At 38.1% G+C, this 27,290-nt stretch overlaps 1 protein-coding gene across 6 annotated transcripts in view; it reads right to left on the minus strand.

The window, feature by feature from the left end:
* Window positions 1–2,230: 2,230 nt before the first annotated feature.
* Window positions 2,231–27,290, minus strand: part of CENPC (centromere protein C) — a 78,417-nt gene continuing 53,357 nt past the window's right edge. For 3 of the 6 annotated variants that reach the window (XM_003898839.4, XM_021938584.2, XM_009207017.4), the window contains 3 exons: window positions 25,395–25,549; window positions 4,509–4,599; window positions 2,231–2,427 (listed from right to left, as the gene is read on the minus strand). In XM_003898839.4, the coding sequence (XP_003898888.3) occupies window positions 2,357–2,427; window positions 4,509–4,599; window positions 25,395–25,549 (317 nt within the window). In that variant the 3' untranslated portion in view covers window positions 2,231–2,356. Of the gene's footprint in view, window positions 2,428–4,508; window positions 4,600–20,497; window positions 23,692–25,394; window positions 25,550–27,290 lie in introns of those variants that run through there. The other 3 variants (XM_009207016.3, XR_647013.4, XM_021938583.2) reach the window with 3 other exon arrangements.

Raw genomic sequence — 27,290 nt, forward strand, 5'->3', positions numbered from 1 at the left:
GCTGTAATCCCAACACTTTGGGAGGCCGAGGTGGGTGGATCACTCAGAGGTCAGGAATTTGAGACCAGCCTGGCTAACATGGTGAAAACTCGTCTCTACTAAAAATACAAAAATTAGCCGGGTATGGTGGCGAGCACCTGTAATCCCAGTTACTCAGGAGACTGATGCAGGAGGATTGCTTGAACCCAGGAGGCGGAGGCTGCAGTGAGCCGAGATCATGCCATTGCATTCCAGCCTGGGCAACAAGAGTGAAACTCTGCCTCCAGAAAAAAAAAAAAGAAAGAAGGAAAAAAACAATACAAGAAAGAAAAAAAAAATTGCTAAAGCTTTGGAAAAGAACTGTTGGAATCTGTGGCCTTCTTGAGTGAGGTCTCACCCACCCCTAGGTTGATCGGTAAAAACTACAGTTTTGTCTGGCTGTAGTTTACTGAAAACTAGCAACTTTGCTGTAAGAGGAGTCTTGATTTACAGCAGAGGTATAAACCTACAACTCTGTAAGTCAAAAGCAAAAAAATCACTTAGGAATGGACAAGGAATATCTTTAGTTATTAACCAAAGGTTACAGTCCTAGTTCTTGAAGAGCAACAGAGCAGCCAGAAATTTAAAAAGGTCCTGGAAACAGAAGGGTAGAGAAGAGTAACATGAGCTCTCCAAACATCTTTGGCAAACTGAAATGATGCATGCACAGAGGAGACTCAAGAGAGCATGGCAAATGTAAAAACCAAGGAGGATTTGGGAACTGCCTGCTACACTGAATGCAGCCCCCATCCCACACAGAACAACCAACAGGGGGTGGAAGGCTTATAGACTCAAGTGTTTGATCTTAACCTTTGTCCAAATGATTGGCTGACTGCTAAGCTATGCAGACACAGGAACTACCCCTCGCAAGCAAGAATAAATATTGAAATAAAGAATTTAAAAACAGAGCACAGCCAGAACTTCACATCATATATAAGATAGATTCCACAGTTTGAGTCCAGTCAAAATGCTAAATTTAAAATACAAATCCCTTAGATATAAAACAAAATTGAGTTGCTACAATATGCTACCTAAAATGTCCAGCTGTCAACCAAAAATTATTAGACATGTAAAAACATAGGAAAGTGAAATATACTAAAGGAAAAAAAGCATTCAGTGAAAACTAAATCTGTATGAGCCCAGATACTTGATTAGTCAAGCCTTCAATAAGACTTCAAAACAAATATATTCAAAGAAATAAAGGTTAAAAAAAAAAAAGATTCAATAAAAATCACAATAGAAAATTATAAAGTATTAAAAAAAGCCATCACACTTCATTCTTCCTAAGTCCTACACCAGAGTTGCTTTGAATGTGTGTATTTAATATGTAAGACCTGAAAAGGGAGTTGACCTAAAAATAATTTACTGTGAAACATCAATTTCTTCAGAGTTAATGATAATTATATGCTAACCATACCAAAAACCACACCAAAAACCAAAAAAAACTTTTTTTTATGATTTTTCTAATTTTCTAATTAACCAGAGTTAATGATAATTACATGCTAACCATACCAAAAATATTGAATAAAATTTTTAGCTTAGATTTATTTATTGAGGGAAAGTTGAGGCCACATACAGAAAGCAATGGCAAAAGACACTGCCTCCAACGAAAATATGAACCAAAAAGCATGATGGAAAAACATTTACATGTAATATACTAAAGAGATGTCATGCGAACACAGACACAGAAGGTGAGAATACCATGTGATAATGCAAGTAGACTGAAATGCTACCTACCAGTGCAAGTCAAGGAATGCCAGAAATTGCCAGTAAACCACCAGAAGTTAGGAATAAGGAAGGATTCTCCCTTACAGGTTTTCGAACACATCACAGCCCTGACAACAGCTTGATTTCAGGCTTCTAGCCTCTAGAACTGAGATAATAAATTTCTGTTGCTTTAAGTCACTCATTCTGTGGTATTTTGTTACAGCAGTTTTAGGAAATTAACACAAATATGCCATTTACCACAGTTTTCTCCCATTGGATTATTTAATAATTAATGATTTAAAATTCGTATTTAGAAAAGGTGTTTTTTAATGAATAGATATATTAATCGGTCTCTTTTGACACAGAAATGTTCTACATTTCATTTTCGTATTCTTGTCAAATTATAAAAATAATATAAATATGGGCATCGCTACAAGCTATTATGTATAGTCACTGAAAAATCGGAAAAAACATGGGAGTTAGAAATGTTTATCAAATACAAGTCTACACAAAAATGAATAAAATTTTTATTTTAAAACATCACAAGTAATTACAAAGACAAATGTCCCAACTATACAAACTGTTTTTCACATATACATATATACACACATATTTAAGCTTGGTTGATCTTTCATCTTTTTATCTGAGTAAAAAGAAGAACACTTTCTTCATTCAGGAGATTTTTGATGTTATAATAGTTACCTAAAAGTGATAAGAAAATAACAATTATTTCCATAGGAATCATTCCTTTTGATTAAGTATATAGCCATCACCTGACAGTTGTAGTAAGACACAAAATAAAAACAATTCACCTAACCTAAGTAACTTACTTAATTCCATGAACTACAACATCAAGAGCTAACCATGATACGTGATCCAGATGAGGCTTCAGAGAACAGAAATACAAATTTCATATCGTTATGGTAATAAATGCAGGGATGAGTCAGTCAAGAGGGTAAGAAAAGAAAATCTCTTTCTGAAACCAATCTTTATTAGGTCTACAGAACTTCTGTGGATTCCTCTAAACCAGACATACTCATATATATATGAGTATAAAAGGTACAATGTTAAGTAGAATAAAATCTCAAAATTTTAAAAAGGCAAATGCTACTCTTAAATGAGGTAATAAATAACAGGAAAAGTGAAATACAGATGGACCACAATTATCACATGTGACAGGCTTATTAGAATTGAGTACTATCACTGTGACTTTCTATATACTAGAAATTGAGAAAGTATTCACAACAGTGCTGACATACTAAGGACTATGCAAGTATGACTATTATTATTGTCTCCTAACAGAATGTAAGCTCTATAAGAGCAGGGATTTTTGCTTGTTTTGTTCATTTATATATCCCAAATCTTCCAGCAATACATGGACATAGTAGACACTTTGTTTTGTTTTTGTTTTTGAGACAGAGTCTTGCTCTGTCACCCAGGCTGGAGTGCAGTAGTACAATCATAGCTCACTGCAACCTTGAACTCCTGGGCTCGTGCAATCCTCCTGTCCCAGGCTCCCAAGAGCTAGGACTGTAGGTGTGCATCACCATGCCTGGTTAACTTTTGCATTTTTTGTAGAGACAGGGTCTCCCTACGTTGCCCAGGCTGGTCCCGAACTCCTCACCTCAAGCCCTCCTCAGCCTCTCAAAATGTTGGGATTACAGGTGTGAGCCACTGCACCTGGCCCATAGCAGTCTCTTAATCATACTTGTTGAATGAATGAATGAATGACAAGTGGATTAAAATGGCTATTTACAATAACTTTTGCTGTTCAATAGCTGATGAAGCATACCATTCCATTCTTTAAACAGTTTAAAATAATGTTCTAAAAACATAATTTCTTAGAGATAACATGGGGCAATTTTCGTTCTACTCTGGAATACAACATATCTGCTGACTAAAAATATATACATATTTATGTATATATACATATGTATATATAAAAATATATACATACATATTATTTTGAGACCGACTCGCTCTGTTCCCCAGGCTGGAGTGCAGTGGTGCAACTTCTGCTCACTGCAAGTTCCACCTCCCAGGTTCATGCCATTCTCCTGCCTCAGCCTCCAGAGTAGCTGGGACTACAGCTACCCACACCACGCCTGGCTAATTTTTTTGTATTTTTAGTAGAGATGGGTTTTACCATGTTAGCCAGGATGGTCTCAATCTCCTGACCTTGTGATCCACCCACCTTGGCCTCTCAAAGTGCTGGGATTACAGGCTTGAGCCACCGTGCCCGGCCAATATTTTTATAGTCAGTAGTAAACAACTCTTGTTCTCATGTATTAAAACATTAATTGGTTGGGCACGGTGGCTCACACCTGTAATCGTGGCACTTTGGGAGGCCAAGGTGGGCAGATCACTTGAGGTCAGGAGTTCTAGACCAGCCTGGCCAACGTAGCAAACTCTCGTCTCTACTAAAAATACAAAAAGTAGCCAGACGTGGTGGTTCGTGCCTGTTGTCCCAGCTACTTGGGAGTCTGAAGCACAAGAATCACATGAAACAGGGAGGTGGAGACTGCACTGAGCTGAGATCGCGCCACTGCACTCTAGCCTGGGTGACAGAGCGAGACTCTGTCTCAAAAACAAAAAAACCACCACAAAATGCTAATACACTTACCTGATAATCAAATGAAAGGAAAATATGTACCAAACTATTTCGACATCCATCAGTCATATCACACTTCATTTTGACCACTGTGGCTTCCATTTCCATGGTGCCCAAAAACAACCATATACATGTTGTCTAAGTGAAATAAATTGTCTTTAATTATACTTACCTGAAGGAACATAGAACGAATCCCCAGTACTTATTATATAAGGTGTTTCGTGTAAAGTACACAAAAGGTCACCAAAGTTAACATAAAAAACCTGTAAAAATAAAAATAAAAATCTCATTCAAAATTGAATCATGACAATACTCCAAAGGAACCTTAAAATGTAGTGGGAAGAAAAACAATTCCCCACAAATGTGCCTGCTTTAATCTCCAGAACTTGTAAATACATTAAATTTCATGGCAAAAGAGACCTTGAGATGGGGAGATTATCTTTGATAATGTAGGTAGGCCCAATCTAATCACATTAAGCCCTTAAAAATAGAGTACTTTCTCCTGCAGGAAGCAGAGGAGAAATGAAGCAGAAAGAACAGTCACAGAAATTTGAAGCATGAAAAGGACTTGCACTGTTGCTGGTACTAAAGATGTGGGGCCATACACCAAGAAACATGAGTTATTTCTAGAAACTAAGAATGACACCCTGGTGAACAGCCAATGAGGAAATGGGAACCTCAGTCCTACAACCACTTGAAACTGAATTCTGCCAACAATCTGAATAAGATTGGAAGCAGACTGGAAGCAGATTCGTCCCTACAGCCTCCAGAAAGAAATACAAACCTGTCAACATCTTGATTCCAGTCTTGTAATACTCTAAACAGAATACCTGGTCAAGCTCATGGTTCTCTCTACATAACGGTGCGATAGATAATAGAAGAGTGTTGTTTTAAGCCATTAAATTTGTGAAACAGTCATGCACTGCCCAACAACATTTCAGTCAACAACAAACTGTAAACATGATAGTGGTCCTATAAGGTTACAACGGCACTAAAAAATTGTATTGCCTAGTGACCTCACAGCCATCATGATGTCCTAGTGAAAAGCATTACTCATATGTTTGTGGTGATGCTGATGTAAATAAACTGCACTGCCAGTCACATTAAAGGATAGTACACACAGGAAAAAGTGGAGGACAGAAGATAGGACTAACTTGCAGCTCCCACTCAGATGGACAGAACAGCGTGTGGAAACTTCACATCATGAACTTCTTTGCTCCAAGAACTATCACAGGAACATACCAAGAAAACTGAAAGAATTCACAGACTCTTTGAAAGAAATGGCTTGCCGCTGCAAACTCCATGAGACAGCTGAAAAACTATGAGTGCCCAAAGTGTGAAAGGGGGAAAAGTCTGCCTCCAAACACATCCTTACTGGGGAACCTGAAAATCCAGGTCATGAGAGAAGGATTTAACCTTACCTAGAGCTGAAAGGAATTGAGAGACTCAAGGGAAATATAATAGTAGAAGCAGAGGTGGGAAGAGCCCTGTAAGTACTCCTGGTTTCCAAGGAAACCATTTCTGACTTTCTCTCACAGGGTTCCTTGGGGAGGGCTGCCAGTGGAATTGGGGAAGGACCACAGAAAGAAGGAAACTTCCAGTTGAACTTTAAATAATTTTGACCACGCATGAATTTTCCTGGGCAGAATTGGGGGAAGGGCGAATAGGAAGTTCAAATACAAGCCAGGGTAGGAGGCAAGGGGCAGGGCCTGAAGGCCCAGCTTCCTTTCTCAGCAGGGAGGCTTGTAGCCTGGCGCAAAATGTCAGTCCTGCTCACTGGTTGCCTGGATACAAACTTGGTTTGGTGGGGCACAGTGGCAGTGAAACTGGCCTCACCTAGCTGCATGGGAGCTGGGTGAGGCCAGTCTGTCGGCTTCCCCCACTTCCTTGGTGACCAGTATGATGCAGTGGAGACAGCCATAATCCCCTTGGGAACATAAGTCCAGTGGCCTGGGAACCATACTTTCATCCCCTACAGTGGTCACGAGAAGCTCAGCCCAAGGAGAGTCTGAGCTCGGACACACCTAATCAATCCTACCTCCACCTGATGGTCTTTCTCTAACTGCCCTGTAGCCTAAGACAGGAGTTCTAAGGCCCCACACATCACCTGAGAAACCTGAATACTTATCAGTATCCTTGTATCAGCAGATGCTCTCTTGAAAGTACCACCTCCTGGCTGGTGGCCAGCCACCTGCTAGCACAACCAATATTAAAGAAAACCAGCACATTAAACAAAACTACAACCAAAGACCCTCACAGAGTCTGCTTCACTCCCCTGCTACCTCCACCAGAGGAGGTGCTGAGATCCATGGTTGAGAGACCTGAAGACAGATCATATCACAAGACTCTTTGCAGGCACTTCCCAGTACCAGCCTGGAGCCCCACAGCTCTGTTGGGTGGCTAGACACAGAAAAGCAATAGCAATCACTTCAGGCTGCCTCTCTGGAAATATAATCCCTAGGGGAAGGAGGAGAACACCACATCAAGGGATCACTCCATGAGACAAATGAATCTGAATTACAGCGCTTGACCTCCAGATGTTTCCTCTGACATAGTCTACCCAAATGAGAAGAAACCAGGAAAACAATTCTGGTACTATGACAAAGCACGGTTCTTTAACACCCCCAAAAGATCATACTAGCTCCCCAGCAATGGATCCAAACAAATAAATCTCTGATTGCCAGAAAAATAATTCAGAAGGTTGATTATTACATTACTCAAGGAGGCACCAGAGAAAGGTGAAAACCAACTTAAAGAATCTTTTTTTTAAATTTATTTATTATTATTATACTTCAAGTTGTAGGGTACATGTGCATAACGTGCAGGTTTGTTACATATGTATACTTGTGCCATGTTGGTGTGCTGCACCCATCAACTCGTCAGCACCCATCAACTCGTCATTCACATCAGGTATAACTCCCAATGCCATCCTTCCCCCCTTCCCCCTCCCCATAATAGGCCTCGGTGTGTGATGTTCCCCTTCCAGAGTCCAAGTGATCTAATTGTTCAATTCCCACCTATGAGTGAGAACATGCCGTGTTTGGTTTTCTGTTCTTGTGATAGTTTGCTGAGAATGATGGTTTCCAGCTGCATCCATGTCCCTACAAAGGACACAAACTCATCCTTTTTTATGGCTGCATAGTATTCCATGGTGTATATGTGCCACATTTTCTTAATCCAATCTGTCACTGATGGACATTTGGGTTGATTCCAAGTCTTTGCTATTCTGAATAGTGCTGCAATAAACATACGTGTGCATGTGTCTTTATAGCAGCATAATTTATAATCCTTCGGGTATATACCCAGTAATGGGATGGCTGGGTCATATGGTACATCTAGTTCTAGATCCTTGAGGAATCGCCATACTGTTTTCCATAATGGTTGAACTAGTTTACAATCCCACCAACAGTGTAAAAGCGTTCCTATTTCTCCACATCCTCTCCAGCACCTGTTGTTTCCTGACTTTTGAATGATCGCCATTCTAACTGGTGTGAGATGGTATCTCATTGTGGTTTTGATTTGCATTTCTCTGATGGCCAGTGATGATGAGCATTTTTTCATGTGTCTGTTGGCTGTATGAATGTCTTCTTTTGAGAAATGTCTGTTCATATCCTTTGCCCACTTTTTGATGGGGTTGTTTGTTTTTTTCTTGTAAATTTGTTTGAGTTCTTTGTAGGTTCTGGATATTAGCCCTTTGTCAGATGAGTAGATTGCAAAAATTTTCTCCCATTCTGTAGGTTGCCTGTTCACTCTGATGGTAGTTTCTTTTGCTGTGCAGAAGCTCTTTAGTTTAATTAGATCCCATTTGTCAATTTTAGCTTTTGCTGCCGTTGCTTTTGGTGTTTTAGACATGAAGTCTTTGCCCATGCCTATGTCCTGAATGGTACTACCTAGGTTTTCCTCTAGGATTTTTATGGTATTAGGTCTAACATTTAAGTCTCTAATCCATCTTGAATTAATTTTCGTATAAGGAGTAAGGAAAGGATCCAGTTTCAGCTTTCTACTTATGGCTAGCCAATTTTCCCAGCACCATTTATTAAATAGGGAATCCTTTCCCCATTTCTTGTTTTTCTCAGGTTTGTCAAAGATCAGATGGCTGTAGATGTGTGGTATTATTTCTGAGGACTCTGTTCTGTTCCATTGGTCTATATCTCTGTTTTGGTACCAGTACCATGCTGTTTTGGTTACTGTAGCCTTGTAGTATAGTTTGAAGTCAGGTAGCGTGATGCCTCCAGCTTTGTTCTTTTGACTTAGGATTGTCTTGGAGATGCGGGCTCTTTTTTGGTTCCATATGAACTTTAAAGCAGTTTTTTCCAATTCTGTGAAGAAACTCATTGGTAGCTTGATGGGGATGGCATTGAATCTATAAATTACCTTGGGCAGTATGGCCATTTTCATGATATTGATTCTTCCTATCCATGAGCATGGTATGTTCTTCCATTTGTTTGTGTCCTCTTTTATTTCACTGAGCAGTGGTTTGTAGTTCTCCTTGAAGAGGTCCTTTACATCCCTTGTAAGTTGGATTCCTAGGTATTTGATTCTCTTTGAAGCAATTGTGAATGGAAGTTCATTCATGATTTGGCTCTGTGTTTGTCTGTTATTGGTGTATAAGAATGCTTGTGATTTTTGCACATTAATTTTGTATCCTGAGACTTTGCTGAAGTTGCTTATCAGCTTAAGGAGATTTTGGGCTGAGACAATGGGGTTTTCTAAATATACAATCATGTCATCTGCAAAGAGGGAAAATTTGACTTCTTCTTTTCCTAACTGAATACCCTTGATTTCTGTCTCTTACCTGATTGCCCTAGCCAGAACTTCCAACACTATGTTGAATAGGAGTGGTGAGAGAGGGCATCCCTGTCTTGTGCCAGTTTTCAAAGGGAATTTTTCCAGTTTTTGCCCATTCAGTATGATATTGGCTGTGGGTTTGTCATAAATAGCTCTTATGATTTTGAGGTACGTTCCATCAATACCGAATTTATTGAGCGTTTTTAGCATGAAGGGCTGTTGAATTTTGTCAAAAGCCTTTTCTGCATCTATTGAGATAATCATGTGGTTCTTGTCTTTGGTTCTGTTTATATGCTGGATTGTGTTTATTGATTTGCGAATGTTGAACCAGCCTTGCATCCCCGGGATGAAGCCCACTTGATCATGGTGGATAAGCTTTTTGATGTGCTGCTGAATCCGGTCTGCCAGTATTTTATTGAGGATTTTTGCATCGATGTTCATCACGGTTATTGGTCTAAAATTCTCTTTTTTTGTTGTGTCTCTGCCAGGCTTTGGTATCAGGATGATGTTGGCCTCATAAAATGAGTTAGGGAGGATTCCCTCTTTTTCTATTGATTGGAATAGTTTCAGAAGGAATGGTACCAACTCCTCCTTGTACCTCTGGTAGAATTCAGCTGTGAATCCATCTGGTCCTGGACTTTTTTTGGTTGGTAGGCTGTTAATTATTGCCTCAATTTCAGAGCCTGCTATTGGTCTATTCAGGGATTCAACTTCTTCCTGGTTTAGTCTTGGAAGAGTGGAAGTGTCCAGGAAATTATCCATTTCTTCTAGATTTTCCAGTTTATTTGCGTAGAGATGTTTATAGTATTCTCTGATGGTAGTTTGTATTTCTGTGGGGTCGGTGGTGATATCCACTTTATCATTTTTAATTGCGTCGATTTGATTCTTCTCTCTTTTCTTCTTTATTAGTCTTGCTAGTGGTCTGTCAATTTTGTTGATCTTTTCAAAAAACCAACTCCTGGATTCATTGATTTTTTGGAGGGTTTTTTTGTGTCTCTATCTCCTTCAGTTCTGCTCTGATCTTAGTTATTTCTTGCCTTCTGCTAGCTTTCGAATGTGTTTGCTCTTGCTTCTCTAGTTCTTTTAATTGTGATGTTAAGAGTGTCAATTTTAGATCTTTCCTGCTTTCTCTTGTGGGCATTTAGTGCTATAAATTTCCCTCTACACACTGCTTTAAATGTGTCCCAGAGGTTCTGGTATGTTGTATCTTTGTTCTCATTGGTTTCAAAGAACATCTTTATTTCTGCCTTCATTTCGTTATGTACCCAGTAGTCATTCAGGAGCAGGTTGTTCAGTTTCCATGTAGTTGAGCGGTTTTGATTGAGTTTCTTAGTCCTGAGTTCTAGTTTGATTGCACTGTGGTCTGAAAGACAGTTTGTTATAATTTCTGTTCTTGTACATTTGCTGAGGAGTGCTTTACTTCCAATTACGTGGTCAATTTTGGAGTAAGTACGATGTGGTGCTGAGAAGAATGTATATTCTGTTGATTTGGGGTGGAGAGTTCTATAGATGTCTATTAGGTCTGCTTGCTGCAGAGCTGAGTTCAATTCCTGGATATCCTTGTTAACTTTCTGTCTCGTTGATCTGTCTAATGTTGACAGTGGAGTGTTGAAGTCTCCCATTATTATTGTATGGGAGTCTAAGTCTCTTTGTAAGTCTCTAAGGACTTGCTTTATGAATCTGGGTGCTCCTGTATTGGGTGCATATATATTTAGGATAGTTAGCTCTTCCTGTTGAATTGATCCTTTTACCATTATGTAATGGCCTTTTTTGTCTCTTTTGATCTTTGATGGTTTAAAGTCTGTTTTATCAGAGACTAGTATTGCAACCCCTGCTTTTTTTTGTTCTTCATTTGCTTGGTAAATCTTCCTCCATCCCTTTATTTTAAGCCTATGTATGTCTCTGTGTGTGAGATGGGTCTCCTGAATACAGCAAACTGATGGGTCTTGACTCTTTATCCAGTTTGCCAGTCTGTGTCTTTTAATTGGAGCATTTAGTCCATTTACATTTAAGGTTAAGATTGTTATGTGTGAACTTGATCCTGTCATTATGATATTAACTGGTTATTTTGCTCGTTAGTTGATGCAGTTTCTTCCTAGCCTAAATGGTCTTTACATTTTGGCATGTTTTTGCAACGGCTGGTACCGGTTGTTCCTTTCCATGTTTAGTGCTTCCTTCAGGGTCTCTTGTAAGGCAGGCCTAGTGGTGACAAAATCTCTAAGCATTTGCTTATCTGTAAAGGATTTCATTTCTCCTTCACTTATGAAACTTAGTTTGGCTGGATATGAAATTCTGGGTTTAAAATTCTTTTCTTTAAGAATGTTGAATATTGGCCCCCACTCTCTTCTGGCTTGGAAGTTTCTGCCGAGAGATCTGCTGTGAGTCTGATGGGCTTCCCTTTGTGGGTAACCCGACGTCTCTCTGGCTGCCCTTAAGATTTTTTCCTTCATTTCAACTTTGGTGAATCTGGCAATTATGTGTCTTGGAGTTGCTCTTCTCGAGGAGTATCTTTGTGGCGTTCTCTGTATTTCCTGGATTTGAATGTTGGCCTGCCCTACTGGGTTGGGGAAGTTCTCCTGGATGATATCCTGAAGAGTGTTTTCCAACTTGGTTCCATTTTCCCCCTCACTTTCAGGCACCCCAATCAGACGTAGATTTGGTCTTTTTACATAATTCCATACTTCTTGCAGGCTTTGTTCATTTCTTTTTCTTCTTTTTTCTTTTGGTTTCTCTTCTCGCTTCATTTCATTCATTTGATCCTCAATCGCTGATACTCTTTCTTCCAGTTGATCGGTTACTGAAGCTTGTGCATTTGTCACGTATTTCTCGTGTCATGGTTTTCATCTCTTTCATTTCGTTTAGGACCTTCTCTGCATTAATTACTCTAGCCATCAATTCTTCCACTGTTTTTTCAAGATTTTTAGTTTCTTTGTGCTGGGTACGTAATTCCTCCTTTAGCTCTGAGAAATTTGATGGACTGAAGCCTTCTTCTCTCATCTCGTCAAAGTCATTCTCCGTCCATTTTTGATCCGTTGCTGGCGATGAGCTGCGCTCCTTTGCCGGGTGAGATGCGCTCTTATTTTTTGAATTTCCAGCTTTTCTGCCCTGCTTTTTCCCCATCTTTGTGGTTTTATCTGCCTCTGGTCTTTGATGATGGTGATGTACTGATGGGGTTTTGGTGTAGGTGTCCTTCCTATTTGATAGTTTTCCTTCTAACAGTCAGGACCCTCAGCTGTAGGTCTGTTGGAGATTGCTTGAGGTCCACTCCAGACCCTGTTTGCCTGGGTATCAGCAGCAGAGGCTGCAGAAGATAGAATATTTCTGAACAGCGAGTGTACCTGTCTGATTCTTGCTTTGGAAGCTTCCTCTCAGGGGTGTACTCCACCCTGTGAGGTGTGGGGTGTCAGACTGCCCCTAGTGGGGGATGTCTCCCAGTTAGGCTACTCAGGGGTCAGGGACCCACTTGAACAGGCAGTCTGTCCCTTCTCAGATCTCATCCTCCGTGTTGGGAGATCCACTGCTCTCTTCAAAGCTGTCAGACAGAGTCGTTTGCGTCTGCAGAGGTTTCTGCTGCTTTTTTTTTTTTTTTGGTTGTTGTTGTTTAGCTGTGCCCTGTCCCCAGAGGTGTAGTCTACAGAGACAGGCAGGTTTCCTTGAGCTGCTGTGAGCTCCACCCAGTTCGAGCTTCCCAGCAGCTTTGTTTACCTACTTAAGCCTCAGCAATGGCGGGCGCCCCTCCCCCAGCCTCGCTGCTGCCTTGCCGGTAGATCACAGACTGCTGTGCTAGCAATGAGGGAGGCTCCGTGGGCGTGGGACCCTCCCGGCCAGGTGTGGGATATGATCTCCTGGTGTGCCTGTTTGCTTAAAGCGCAGTATTGGGGTGGGAGTTACCCGATTTTCCAGGTGTTGTGTGTCTCAGTTCCCCTGGCTAGGAAAAGGGATTCCCTTCCCCCTTGCGCTTCCCAGGTGAGGCCATGCCTCGCCCTGCTTCAGCTCTTGCTGGTCGGGCTGCAGCAGCTGACCAGCACGGATCGTCAGGCACTCCCCAGTGAGATGAACCCAGTACCTCAGTTGAAAATGCAGAAATCACCGGTCTTCTGTGTCGCTGGCGCTGGGAGTTGGAGACTGGAGCTGTTCCTATTCGGCCATCTTGCTCCGCCCCAAGAATTTTTTAAAAAAATACAAGACTTGGATGACAAAATCTCCAGAGAAATAGATAGCATAAATAAAAAACAATCACAACTTCTGGAAAAGAAAGGCACACTTAGAGAAATGCAAAATACATTAGAAAGTTTTAACAACAGAATCAAACAAGTAGAAGAACTTCTGAGCTCAAAAACAAGGCTTTTGAATTAACCCAATCAAAGACAAAGAAAAAATAAATTAAAAAAAAATGAACAAAGCCTTGAAGAAGTTTGGGATTTTGTTAAACGACCAAATATAAGAATAATTGGTGTTCCTGAGGAAGAAGAGAAATCTAAAAGTTTGGAAAAATTGAGGAAATAATCAAGGATAACTTCCCTGGCCTTGCTAGCCATCTAGACATCCAAATACAAGAAGTTCAAAGAGCACCTGGAAAATTCATTGCAAAAAGATCATCACCTGGCCACATAGTCATTAGGTTATCTAAAGTCAAGACAAAGCAAAGAATCTTAAGAGCTGTGAGGCAAAAGCATCAGGTAACCTATTTTAAAAAAACAACCTATCAGATTAACAGCAGATTTCTCAGCAGAAACCCTACAAGTCAGATGGGACTGAGGTCCTATTTTTATCTTCCTTAAATAAAACAATTATCAGCCAAGAATTTTAGTATCCAGCAAAACTAAGCTTCATAAATGAAGGAAAGATAAAAGTCTTTTTCAGACAAACAAATGGTGACAGAAATCCCCACTAACAAGCCAGCACTACAACTGCTAAAAGAAGTTCTAAATCTTGAAACAAAAACTCAAAATACACCAAAATAGAACCTCCTTAAAGGATAAATCTCCCAGGGTCTATAAAACACACACACACACACACACACACACACACACATACACACACACACACAATTCAGGGAACTAGTACAATGAATAGAACAGTACCTCACATCTCAATACTAACATTGAATATAAATGGCTTAAATGCTCCACTTAAAAGACAAAGAATGGCAGAATGGATAAGCATGCACCAACCAAGTACCTGCTGTCCTCAAAGACTCACTTAACACATAAGGATTCACATAAGCTTAAGGTAAAGCAGTAGTAAAAGATATTCCATGCAAATGGATACCAAAAGAGAGCAGGAGTAGCTATTCTTATATCAGACAAAACAGACTTTAAAGCAACAACAGTTAAAAGACATAAAAGGCCATTATATAAGAAATGGACTAGTCCAACAGGAAAATATCACAATCCTAAATATATATGCAGCTAACACCAGAGCTCCGAAATTTATAAGACAATTTCTACTAGGCCTAAGAAATGAGACAGACGGCAACACACTTACAGTGAGGGTCTTCAATACCCTCACGGACAGCAGTAAACAGGTCATCAAGACAGAAAGTCAACATAGAAACAACGGACTTAAAGTATACACTGGAACAAATGGACTTAATAGATATTTACAGAACATTCTACCCAACAACTGCAGAATATACATTCTATTCATCAGCTCATGGAACATTCTCCAAGATAGACTGCATGAGAGAGACCACAAATCAAGTCTCAATAAATTTAAGAAAACCAAAATTATATCAAGTACTCTCTCAGACCACAGTCGAATAAAATTGGAAGTCAATTTCCAAAATGAATGCTCAAAACCAAGTAAATAGATGGAAATTAAATAATCTGCTCCTGAACGACTGTTGGATCAACAATGAAATAAAGATGAAAATTGAAAAATTATTTGAACTGAACAATAATAGTGACACAACCTATCAAAACTTCTAAGATACAGCAAAAACAGTGCTAATGGGAAAGTTCATAGCATTAAATGCCTACATCAAAAAGTCTGAAAGAACACAAATACACAATCTAAAGTCACACCTCAAGGAACTAGAACTAGAGAAAGAAGAATAAACAAAACCTAAACCCAGCAGATGAAAAGAAATAACAAAGATCAAGCCATTTGGTAGAACTAAATGAAAATATAATCAAAATTGATAGACCATTAGCGAGGTTAACAAAGAAGACAGAAGATCCAAATAAACTCAATTAGAAACAAAATAGGAGATATTACAATTGATACCACAGAAAGACAAAAGATCATTCAAGGCTCGTATGAATACCTTTATGTATACAAACCAGACCTAGATGAGACAGATAAATTCCTGGAAATATACAACCCTCCTAGATTAAACCACGAAGAAAAAGAAACTCTGAAGATACCAATAACAAGCAATGAGATTGAAATGGTAATAAAAGAATTGTCAACAACAACAAAAAGTCCAGGCCGGGTACAGTGGCTGACGCCTGTAATCCCAACACTTTGGGAGGCAGAGGCAGGTGGATTGCCTGAGGTCAGGAGTTCAAAACCAGCCTGGCCAATATGGCAAAACCCCGTCTCTACTAAAAATATGAAATTAGCCGGGTGTGGTGGTGCATACCTGTAATCCCAGCTTCTTGGGAGGCTGAGGCAGGATAATCATTTGAATCTGGGAGGTGGAGGTTACAGTGAGCTGAAATCGCACCATTGCACTCCAGCCTGGGCAACAAGAGCAAAACCCCGTCTCAAAAAAAGAAAAAAAAAAAATTCCAGGACCAGATGGATTCACAGCTGAATTCTATCAGACATTCAATTTATCTATCAGAAGAGAGAGATAAATTCCTGGAAATATACAACCCTCTTAGATTAAACCAGGAAGAAATAGAAACTCTAAATAGACCAATAATAAGCAGCAAGAGTGAAAGGGTAATAAAAGAATTGTCAACAACAAAAAAAGTCCAGGACCAGATGGATTCACAGCTGAATTCTATCAGACATTCAAAGAAGAATTGGTACCAATCCAATGAAATGATTCCAAAAGACATAGAGAAGTCAATATGCAAGTCAATAGATGTGATACACCACATAAAAAGAATTAAAACCAAAAATCACATGATCAGCTCAATAGGGGCAGAAAAAGCATTTGCCAACATTCGGCACCACTTTATGACTAAAACCCTCAGCAAAATCGGCATAGAAGGAACATAACTCAAGGTAATAAAAGCCATTTATGATAAACCTACAGCCAGCATCATACTGAACAAGGAAAAGTTGAAAGTATTTCTCCTGAGAACAGAAACAAGACAAGGTTGCCCACTTTCACCACTTGTATTCAACATAGTACTAGAAGTCCTGGCCAGAGCAATCGGACAAAAGAAGGAAATAAAGGGTATCCAAATTAGAAAAGAGGTAGTCAAACTGTTGCTGTTTGCCAATTATATGATCATATACCTAGAAAACCCTAGACTCATCCAAAAAGCTCCTAGATCTGGCAAATGAATTCAGCAAACTTTCAAGATACAAAATCAATGTACACAAATCAATAGCTCTGCTATACACCAGCAGCAACCAAGCTGAGAAACAAATCAAGAACTCAACTCCTTTTACAATAGCTGCAAATAATAACAATAATAATAATAATAATAATAATTTGGAATACACCTAACCAAAGAGGTGAGAAATCATAGACAACATAAACAAATGAAAACACATCCTATGCTCATGGATGGGTAGAACCAATATTGTGAAAATGACATACTGCCAAAAGCAATCTTCAAATTTTCAAATTCAATGCAATTCCCATCAAAACACCATCATCATTCTTCACAGAACTAGAAAAAGCAACCCTAAAATTCATATGGAACCAAAAAAGAGCCTGCATAGCCAAAGGGAAGACTAAGCAAAAAGAACAAATCTGGAGGCATCACATTACCTGACTTCAAACGATACTATATAGTTACCAAAACAGCACAGTACTGAAATGAAAATAGGCACATAGACCGTGGAAGTGAATAGAGAGCCCAGAAGTAAAGCCAAATACTTACAGCCAACTGATCTTCAACAAAGCAAACAAAAACATTAAGTAGGGAAGGGACACCCTATTCAACAAATGGTGCTGGGATAATCAGTAAGGCACAGGTAGAAAAATGAAACTGAATCCTCATCTGCCACCTTATACCAAAATCAACTCAAGATGGATCAAAGACTTGAATCTAAGACCTGAAGCCATAAAAATTCTTGAAGATAACATCAGAAAAACCCTTCTAGGCATTGGCTTAGGCAAAGACTTCATGACCAAGAATCCAAAAGCAAACACAACAAAAACAAAATAGATGGGACCTAATTAAACTAAAAAGCTTCTGCAAAGCCAAAGAAATAATCGGTAAACTGGCAACGGCAGAGTAAACAGACAACCCACAGAGTGAAAGAAAATATTCACAAACTGTCCATCCAACAATGGAATAATATCCAGAATCTACATGGAACTCAAACAAATCAGCAAGAAAAAAACAAACAATCTCATCAAAAGGTGGGCTAAGGACATGAATAGACAATTCTCAAAAGAAGATACAGAAATGGCCAAGAAGCATACAAAAACATGCTCAACAATAACTAATGATCAGGAAAATGCAAATCGAAACCACAATGAGATACCACCTCATTCCTGCAAGAATGGCCATAATAAAAATATAGCAGATGTTGGCCTGGATGCAGTGAAAAGGGAACAATTTTACACTGCTGGTGGGAATGTAAACTAGTACAACCGCTATGGAAAACCTTAGTAGAGCTAAAAGTAGATCTACCATTTGATCCAGCAATCCCACTACTGGGTACTTACTCAGAAGAAAAGTGACTCACTATATGAAAAAGACACTTGCACACGTACGTTTATAGCAGCATAATTTGCGACTGCAAAAATATGGAACCAACCCAAATGCCCATTAATCAACAAGCAGATAATGTGGTATACATGTACCATGGAATGCTACTCAACCATAAAAAGGAATGAAATAATGGATGGCATTTGTAGCAATCTGCATGGAGTTGGAGACCATCATTCCAATAAAGTAACCCAGAAATGGAAAACCAAACATTGCATGTTCTCACTTGTAAGTGGGAGCTAAGCTATGAGGATTCAAAAGCATAAGAATGATACAATGGACTTTGAGGACTCAGGGGGAAGGGTGGGAGGAGGAGAGGGATACAAGACTACACGGTGGGTAGAGTGTACACTGTTCAGGTGATAGGTGCATCAAAATCTCAGAAATCACCACTAAATAAATTATCCCCTGTAATATGGTTTAGCTTTGTCTCCTCACCCAAATTTCACCTTGAACTATAGTTGCCATAATCCCCACATGTCATGGGAAGGACCCAGTGGGAGGCAGTTGAATCATGGGGGCGGTTACCCTCATGCTGTTCTCATAAGAGTGAGTTCTCACGAGATCTGATGCTTTTCCCCCTTGTGTGCCAATTCTCCTTGCTGCCACCATGTGAAGGACATGTTTGCTTCCCCTTCTGCCATAATTGTAAGTTTCCTGAGGCACCCCCAGCCCCACAGAACTGTGAGTCAATTAAACATCTTTCCTTTAAAAAGTACCCAGTCTTGGGCAGTTCTTTATAGCAGTGTGAGAAAGGACTAATACATCCTATAATCCCAGCTACTTGAGAGGCTGAGGCATGAGAATTGCTTGAACCCAAGAGGCAGAGGCTGCAGTGGGCCGATATTGTGCCACTCCAGCCTGGGTGACAGAGGGAGACTATCTCAATGAAAGAAAAAAAAAAGAAATTATCTATGTAACCAAACACTACTTGTTCCCCAAACCCTATTGAAATAAAAAATAAAGTATAACACAATTTTGTGCAGTACAAAACAGTTGGTAACAATAATAAACAACTATGCCACTGGTTTACGTATTTACTATACTTTTATCCACTAACTTAGAGTGTACTCCAACTACTTATATAAAAAAAAGTTAAGTGTGAAACAGTCTCAGGCAGGTCCCTCAGGAGGTATTCCAGAAGAAAGCAATGTGATTATAGGAGATGACAGCTCCATGTGTGTTATTGTTCCCAAAGACTTTACAGTGGGACAAGATGTGGTAGTGGAAGACACTGATAATGATCCTAATCTCTTGTAGCACAAGGGTGATTTGTTGTTTGTGTCTTAGTTTTTAACAAAAAAGTTTTAAAAGTTAAAAAAAAAAATAGAAAAATACTTATAGAATAAGGAAATAAAATATTTTTGTACAGCTGAACAGTACGGTTAAGTTTTAAATATTACAAAAGAGTCCAAAAGTTAACAATAATGGAAAAAAAAGGATATAAAGTAAAAATGTTAGATGAGGTTTATTACTGAAGACAGAAAAATTTTGTTTATGAATTTAGTGTGGCCTAAGTCTACAGTATTTATAAAGTCTACGGGAGTGTACAGTAATGTCCCAGGCCTTCACATTTACTCAGCACTCACTCACTGACTCATCCAGGGCCACTTCCAGTCCTGCAAGCTCCATTTATGGTAAGTGACCTATAAGTGTACCATTTATCTTTTATGCCATATTTTTATTATACTTTTTCTACATTTAAATACACAAATACAACTGTCTACAGTATTCAGCACAGAAACACGCTGTACAGGTATGAAGTACGGAAGCAACAGGGTATCCTATATAGCCTAGGCTCATAGTAGGCTATATTATCTTATGATGTTCATAAGACAAAATAGCTTAATGACCCATTTCTCAGTGACCCATAGTGGTAATCTGTTAGAGCAGCAACTGAAAACTAATACAGCAGGTGCCCCCAAAACCCGGGACAGGGACCGCTACTGGCAGTGGCCTGTTAGGAATGGGTTCACACAGCAGGAAGTAAGCAGCAGGCCAGTGAGCGTTACTGCCTGAGCTCCGACTCCTGTTAGATCAGCAGCAGCATTAAATTCTCTCAGGAACATGAGCCCTATTGTGAACTATGCATGTGAGAAATCTAGGTTGTGTGCTCCTTATGAAAATCTAATGCCAACTCCCACTGCCACCATCAATTTCTGTGGAAGAAAAATCGTCTTTCTGAACCAGTCCTTGGTGCCAAAAAGGTTGGGGACCCTTGTAATACAGGAAGAGATTTCTTTTGCTTTCCCTTATTATTTACTGGCTTATGAAAATTCCAGAGCCACTGTAAAGATTATCACCTACAGGCTGGGCGTGGTGGCTCCCGCCTGTAATCCCAGCACTTCGGGAGGCTGAGGTGGGTGGATCACGAAGACAGGAGATCAAGACCACTCTGGCTAACACGGTGAAACCTCATCTCTACAAAAAATTAGCCGGGTGTGGTTGCGGGCGCCTGTAGTCCCAGCTACTCGGGAGACTGAGGTAGGAGAATGGCATGAACCTGGGAGGCGGAGCTTGCAGTGAGTTGAGATTGTGCCACTGCACTCCAGCCTGGGTGACAGAGCAAGACTCCGTCTCAAACAGATTATCACCTACACTAAAAAAATACCTAGGCTATATGTATGCCTCTTTAAAGGTCACATGTTTAGGACAACAAACTACTCAATCTGAAGAATCAAAGAAAACAAAAAGCTAAATCCCTGTTCCCCTTAAAATCATATGTTAAACAAGCATCAAGATTAAGAAAGTAAAAGAGAATAAATCTCTCAATCATGCTGGCTTCCATATTCAAACGTGGCAAATTTCCTACTTTATACAGAGGTAGCATCCTGGCAGTGACCTGGTTTTTTGAGCAACTAAAATAAACAGTAAAAGGCCTTCAAACTTTGAGATTCAGCCATTGTTAGAAATTAGTGTGTCCCCTGAAAATTCATATTCTGGAATCTTAACCCCCAATGTGATGGGATCAGGAGGTGGTGAATTTGGGACATAATTACGTCCTGAGTGCAGAGCCTTCAGGAATGGGACCAGTGCCCTTAAAAGAGACACAGATCAAAATCTATGATATTCTGATTATAGCAGCCCAATCTGACTAAGACATCCATCAAGAATGTTTTGCCACAGATAATTATTCGCCTCCTTATTTTTTTTATTACTACTTTGTACAATGATCATAATATACCAGAATAACAATAACAGCTAGCACTTATATAGCACTTACTCTGTACCAAGTAGTATTATGAGCACTTTATTCTTATTTAATTTATATGCCCACTAATGAGACAGTTACTACTTTGGTAGCTTTTCATGGATGAAGAAACTGAGGCACAGAGAGGTTAAGTAATTTTCCAAGGTCACAATGTAAATGGCAGAGCTGGGGTTTGAACTCAGGCATTTAGATTACAGAATTCATTCCCTAACCACTGTGATATACTACCTCCCTAAATGGGGAAAAAAGCCCCCTGAAATGTTCCAAAGGTATTTTTATAACTTAGTAAGACATAAAAAAAAGTTCTTATTACATCCAAAAATAATTTCCCTCAATCAAAAAGACAAAAGTAATACTAAAAAGTCAAGTATATATTTCTAGTGCTTTTTCTCATCTATTCAATTTGGTTCTCTAAGCACACCTCTCCTCATTTCTGTACACATTTAATTAAGAAAGCTTTTGAAACATACAAAAATAGAATGATGAACTCTCATGAATACTTAATACCAACCACCTGCCCAAGCCAGTCTACTATCCTCACTCCATCTTATTTTGAAATAAATGCCAAGTATCATAATTCATCTGCAAATATTTCAGTATGTACTGAAAGATCAAGCGCTTCTAAAAAACATAACCACAATACTGTTATCACACCTAAAAAATGAATATTTAACACCAAATACCTAATAGTCAAATTTCCAATCATCAGTGAAAATATATCTTCAAGGGTTTCTTGGAATCAGGATCCAGGTTAGCACCACACACAGTGATTGGTTGATCTGTTTCTTAAATTTCTCAATCAATATTAGTGGTTCTCAATCAAGGTGATTTTGCCTCTAAGGGACAACGGACAATTTCTGAAGATGTATTTGATTCTGTCACAACTAGAGCGGTGCTACTGGAATCTAATCAGTAGAGGCCAGGTAAGCTTCTAAATATCCTACAACAAACAGGAGAGCCCCCACTACAACAAAGAAGTATCTAATCAAAAATGTTACTAGTGCGATGGTTGAGAAACCCTGATTCCCTAGGTTCTACCTTGTTCTTTCTTTTAATTTCTTACATTTAATTTATTGAAAACATTAAGCAGTTTGTCATAAAAATCTTCATACAGGTGGATTTTGCTGACTATATCCCCAGGTATCATTTGAAAGGTTTCACCACCCTTTATTTCCTGTAACCTGGAAGTTAAATCTAGAGACTTGACCAGATTCAGGTTTTGTATTTGCTTTTGGGTTTTTTTTTTCTTTTTTAAGGCATGGGGTTGGCAAGATTACTTCTTGGATAGTGTTGTATTTTTCTATTAGGAGGCACATAATGCCTGGTTGTATTCTTTTTAGATATCTGTCAGCCACTTAGCTGGGCCTTGATGCCTAGATCCCAATAGCTTATCAGGGATTGCAAAATCATAATATTTTAACTCAAACATTCCTTCTTCACTCATTAGCTGGAATATTATTCTAGTAAGAACAAACATCTCATCTATTATTTGATTATCTAATAGCAGAGTTTATATAGAAAAGGCAGAATCAGTTGTTAAAGTGAGTTGGCTTCCTAGAATCCTCCAACAGTAACAAATTTTTGTTGCTGTTGCAGTAGTAGTAGTCTTACAGATTCATGGATTGATATAATTGATACATATCAATCTACTGAAGCTATTCTTGTTAACACTCAAGTTTCATATCCTTAGTCAGCCAGTGGTAGCATCTTCAAGTTGGAAGCTGAAACATGATCCAATCTTAATGGTTTCTGATTAGTAGTTTGCTATCAACTCCAAGCTCAGTTTCAGGCCTAGAATCAGGCATTCCTCCAAGGAACTGGTTCTTTTAAGTAGGTTGCTGTCACTTTTTTGTTTTTTTAGCTCTGGAACATTCATTGTCTAATTTTAAGAATATTTTCATTGGGTTTTTTCTCTCGCCTGAAATTCTTATTATTTGAATTTAGGCATGTTTTTCTCTCTTCTCTACATTATTTAACCTTTAATATTTTCTACTTTTTAATTTCCTTCTTGTCTCCTGGGAAGTTCTACAACCAGCTCTCATAATTAATTTGTAAATTCTTCTGTAGTTTGACTTTAATAAACCTACTACTCTTTTAAATATTCTCTAGTAGTGTTTGAAAGACAGTTAATGGCCTGTGCTGGTTCTCCATCTTGTCCTCTTCATTATTTTTTTCAAAAGCATATATTTGTAAGTGTGCTTCATGTTTTAAAACGTAAAAATATTAGTTTTATTAAAAAAAACTTCAACTTTAATTTTCATTGTAAAAAGTTAAAGGTAATATATAGAAGAAATAAAATCAACTAAAATAACTACATAATCACACAGTAAAACATGTATTCTCTTCAAGATTTTATTTACATTTTTAAAATTCTAGTTAGAAAAATAGAAAGTATATACAAAGAACTTTTATCTTGTATATTTGCTTAAATGTTTATCCCAAGGGTCTTCATATACAGCTATTCTTCAAAATACAATGTCAAACTAATTTTCATGTGCTTAGTGCAGTGCCTGCAACACATAAGTTCTGTATAACTGTTTATTATATCATAGAATGCTTTATCATTACTAAGTCAAAATTAAAATGCAACCATTTTCTTCCTGTAGCACACTGTAGTGGTTTCTAATTCTGCAATTACCATCAATGATTCCATAAATAACTACGTATGTTCAGCACCCCTCACTCTGAACTTTCAAATTACTTCCCTAGGAAAAATTTCTAGAAATGAGATTCACAGGTCACAGGGTATGAATATTTTTCTAACAATTTCCATTAACTCAGTAACTATAAAGTGTCATTTGGATTTAAATGTGTATTCCTTTGAATATTAGCCAGATTACACACTTTTAAACATCTACTCCTCAAATTTCCTTTTGTATAATAAAGGCATTACAGTTTAATAGGTAACTGCTATTAGTTCAGTGATGATATTTCATATTTATCTTCATTATTAGTTATTTTATTATTATACAGGGACCATTCTATGCTTTTAAAATGTGTTATTTTCACTCATAATAATAACTGGAGGCCTATAACATTTTCAGTTTGAATTAATGAATATTGTTAAATTATTTTAAATCATGATTCTAGCCATACTGATGTAGTAACAATCTTTGACTTTCATATGTATCTTTTCCTTGCCTTGCCTAAATTTGCCCTTCTTTGTTAATATAAACTCAAAGGTGTTCACAATTTTTCCCTCCTTTCTGAATTTACTTTACGTCTGTCAGTCAAGAGAATCATTCTGAATGTGATACTTTAGTAGCACAATTTCAGACTCCTGAAATGTCAGATACTGAAAAATGTTCCTTAGTTATATTTTTTTAACTGCTGGTATAATGTTAAATATTCTTAAAATTTGGTGCTTTTCATATTTTATATTCTACAATTTTCGAACTCAGAATACAAATATTTTATATATATATAAAATATTCCTGCTATACACACACACACACACACACACACACACATAAAACAGACCAATGCTGCAGAGGTGTATGTCTCTAAATGGGGATGGGAGTGGAAGAAAGGAGATAAAGAGAAAGAAGACAGAGCCTGAGTGACCTTGAATCTCATTACAACTTCAGCCAGTAATATTGTTACATATAATAGTATATTATTTAGTACTTATTGAAGCAACTAGCTCTTAGTCCTGAGTCTATTGCTAAATAGTTAAGTAGTTTTTTTATAATCTCACTCATTTTTATTTACTTTTTTCTCAGGTTACTGTTTTATTGATATACAATAATTTTACATAATTTTGTGGTACATGTCACATTTTAATATCTGTATGCAATGTGTAACGATCAAATCAGGGTAATTGGGATATAAGTGATTTTTTAAGAAGTCTTTAAACCTATTTCTCCATTGCATTATCATAGAAATGTGGAATTAGATTTAATCTCTATAATCCCCCCCAGCACTAAAATTCTAATGATTTGTTTGCAAACCTATATTTAAGATGTTTTTAAGTAAAGAACATTCCTTACATTTCTGAATCTCAAAAGAATATAGTGCTATGCAGGGAACAGATACTGTGAAATAACGGTTGGTTAGTTGACTCTAAACAGATTTAACAAATAAAAATCTTTCTCTGTGTGGTGTAGTAATAGAATTTCATTTCTGAGGAAATAGCATTTTAATGTCTCATCAAATCCAATAAATCAGAGTTCTACCAATAGTGAAACATAAATATATAAAAAAAAGTACTCACCAATATGTCTTGGCCAACATGCTGCTTTCCCTTTTCCTCTTGTGGTCCTAATATCAATTTCCCAGTAGAAAAAAAGGGTGTGTCCAATGTCTTATATACCTTCAACTCACCATGTTTAACAAAAAATTGATATGTATCTTGTGGCCTTACAAGATCTAGGAGCAAAACAGTAATACAAATATAAAACAACAGCAATGATATTGGTTAATAACATATAAACATACATGTAATAAAGAGTTATTTCTGGATATAAGTCTGCCTTAGAGAGAGAGAGCCGTTTCAGATCATTAACTCTAGAGATAGAATGCCAGAGGTCAAATCCTGTCTCTGTCTTAAAAGCTGCATGACGTTAGGCAAGTTAACTTAAGCTGTCTCTCACTGTGCCTCAATTTCCTTTTTGGTAAAATGAAATAATAATAAGTTCATCTATTCGATGTTAATGAGCTGCTGTGAATATCAATGAGTTAATGTGTGTAAATTATTTAAAATATTTTCTGGCAAAAAGTAAGCATTGTTAGTACCAGCTGAAGAATACGAATGGCAGCATTATAGGAACTGAGACAGAAAATAAAATTAGCTGAGATACAAAAAAGAATTCTTTATTTTTAAAGTTTGACATAAACCACAATGTATCATCACCATGCCAATAGATTTTTTTTCCTGCTTGACTAATAGTTTTTATTAGGTAAACTTTGTGAGAAAGCAGAGCTCTAATGGTCGCTCATAAATTACTACCTCACTTACAAAAATTTCCATCACTTAACAAACCTTTCCAGATCTATAATTAATAAACTATTCTGTTATCAACGTCTGATTCTGTTTCCCAGGATATTTGGGAATGTTAGTGATCCTACAGACTACATGATATAGAAACAAATATATATATATATATATATATATATAGTAGATTCAAGAAACAAATAAGAAATGAACTTTTGACAACACTCACAATAACCTGATAGAGTACAGCAATGCTTTCAGTTAAGACACTAAACAAAACTCCATACCTCTAAGCTCTGTTGCCAAATAAATAATCTACATAGAGATACCTTTGCTAAGATGTTAAGATATTAAATGAAATCTATTTTCATAGTCAAAATTTTAAGTAGGAGTACCATTATTACCACTTTTTTTTTTTTTTTTTTGAAATAATTTTATTATTTTTTTGAGACAGGGTCTGGCTCTGCACGCCCAGGCTGAAGTGCAGTGGCATGATCTCAGCTCACTGCAATCTCCGCCTCCCAGATTCTAGCAATTCTCCTGTCTCAGCCTCCCAAGTAGCTGGGACTACAAGCACCCACCACCATGCCCGGCTTCCATTACCGCCTTTCTGATTTGACCTACTTCTCCTCTGATGTAGGAAAACAGCCCTTAGTACTCAATGGTACAGTCATAACAGTTGTTAAAATATTTAAATATTATATATATATATGTGTGTATATATATATATATAGTCTGGTTGTTAAACAGTTGAGTAATACATAAACTCCTATCCCACTATAACCCATCCCTTGGGCATCTTACATGACCTGCTAGAAACTAAATATTTAATACCTATTCAATACAGCAGGAGGCTTCCAGGACTTTGCAGCACCAGCTTTAAGGTTAAACCTGGCATTTGTACAACTGATTGATGCCCTTGTTAGTCATCCTCACAAAGGATTCATATTCCAGGTAACATTACTGCCACCTGTAGGCCCAAAAGTTTGTCTGTGCCCTACCCACGATCCCTGCCTGGCCTCATGGTAAGAGTATCCTTGAGTCTGCCAACTATCTACCTATAATTCCCCATAAACAGCCTCTGTTCCCATGTGTCCTCCTGGTCAAAGAAGGCCTAGACGCTGTTGGGGGGGGGACAACATTCCTGATTGTAGCACTTGTGCCCCAGAGAACAAG

Source organism: Papio anubis, chromosome 3 (assembly GCF_008728515.1).
Source record: "Papio anubis isolate 15944 chromosome 3, Panubis1.0, whole genome shotgun sequence".
In the NCBI taxonomy this organism is placed as follows: domain Eukaryota; kingdom Metazoa; phylum Chordata; class Mammalia; order Primates; family Cercopithecidae; genus Papio; species Papio anubis.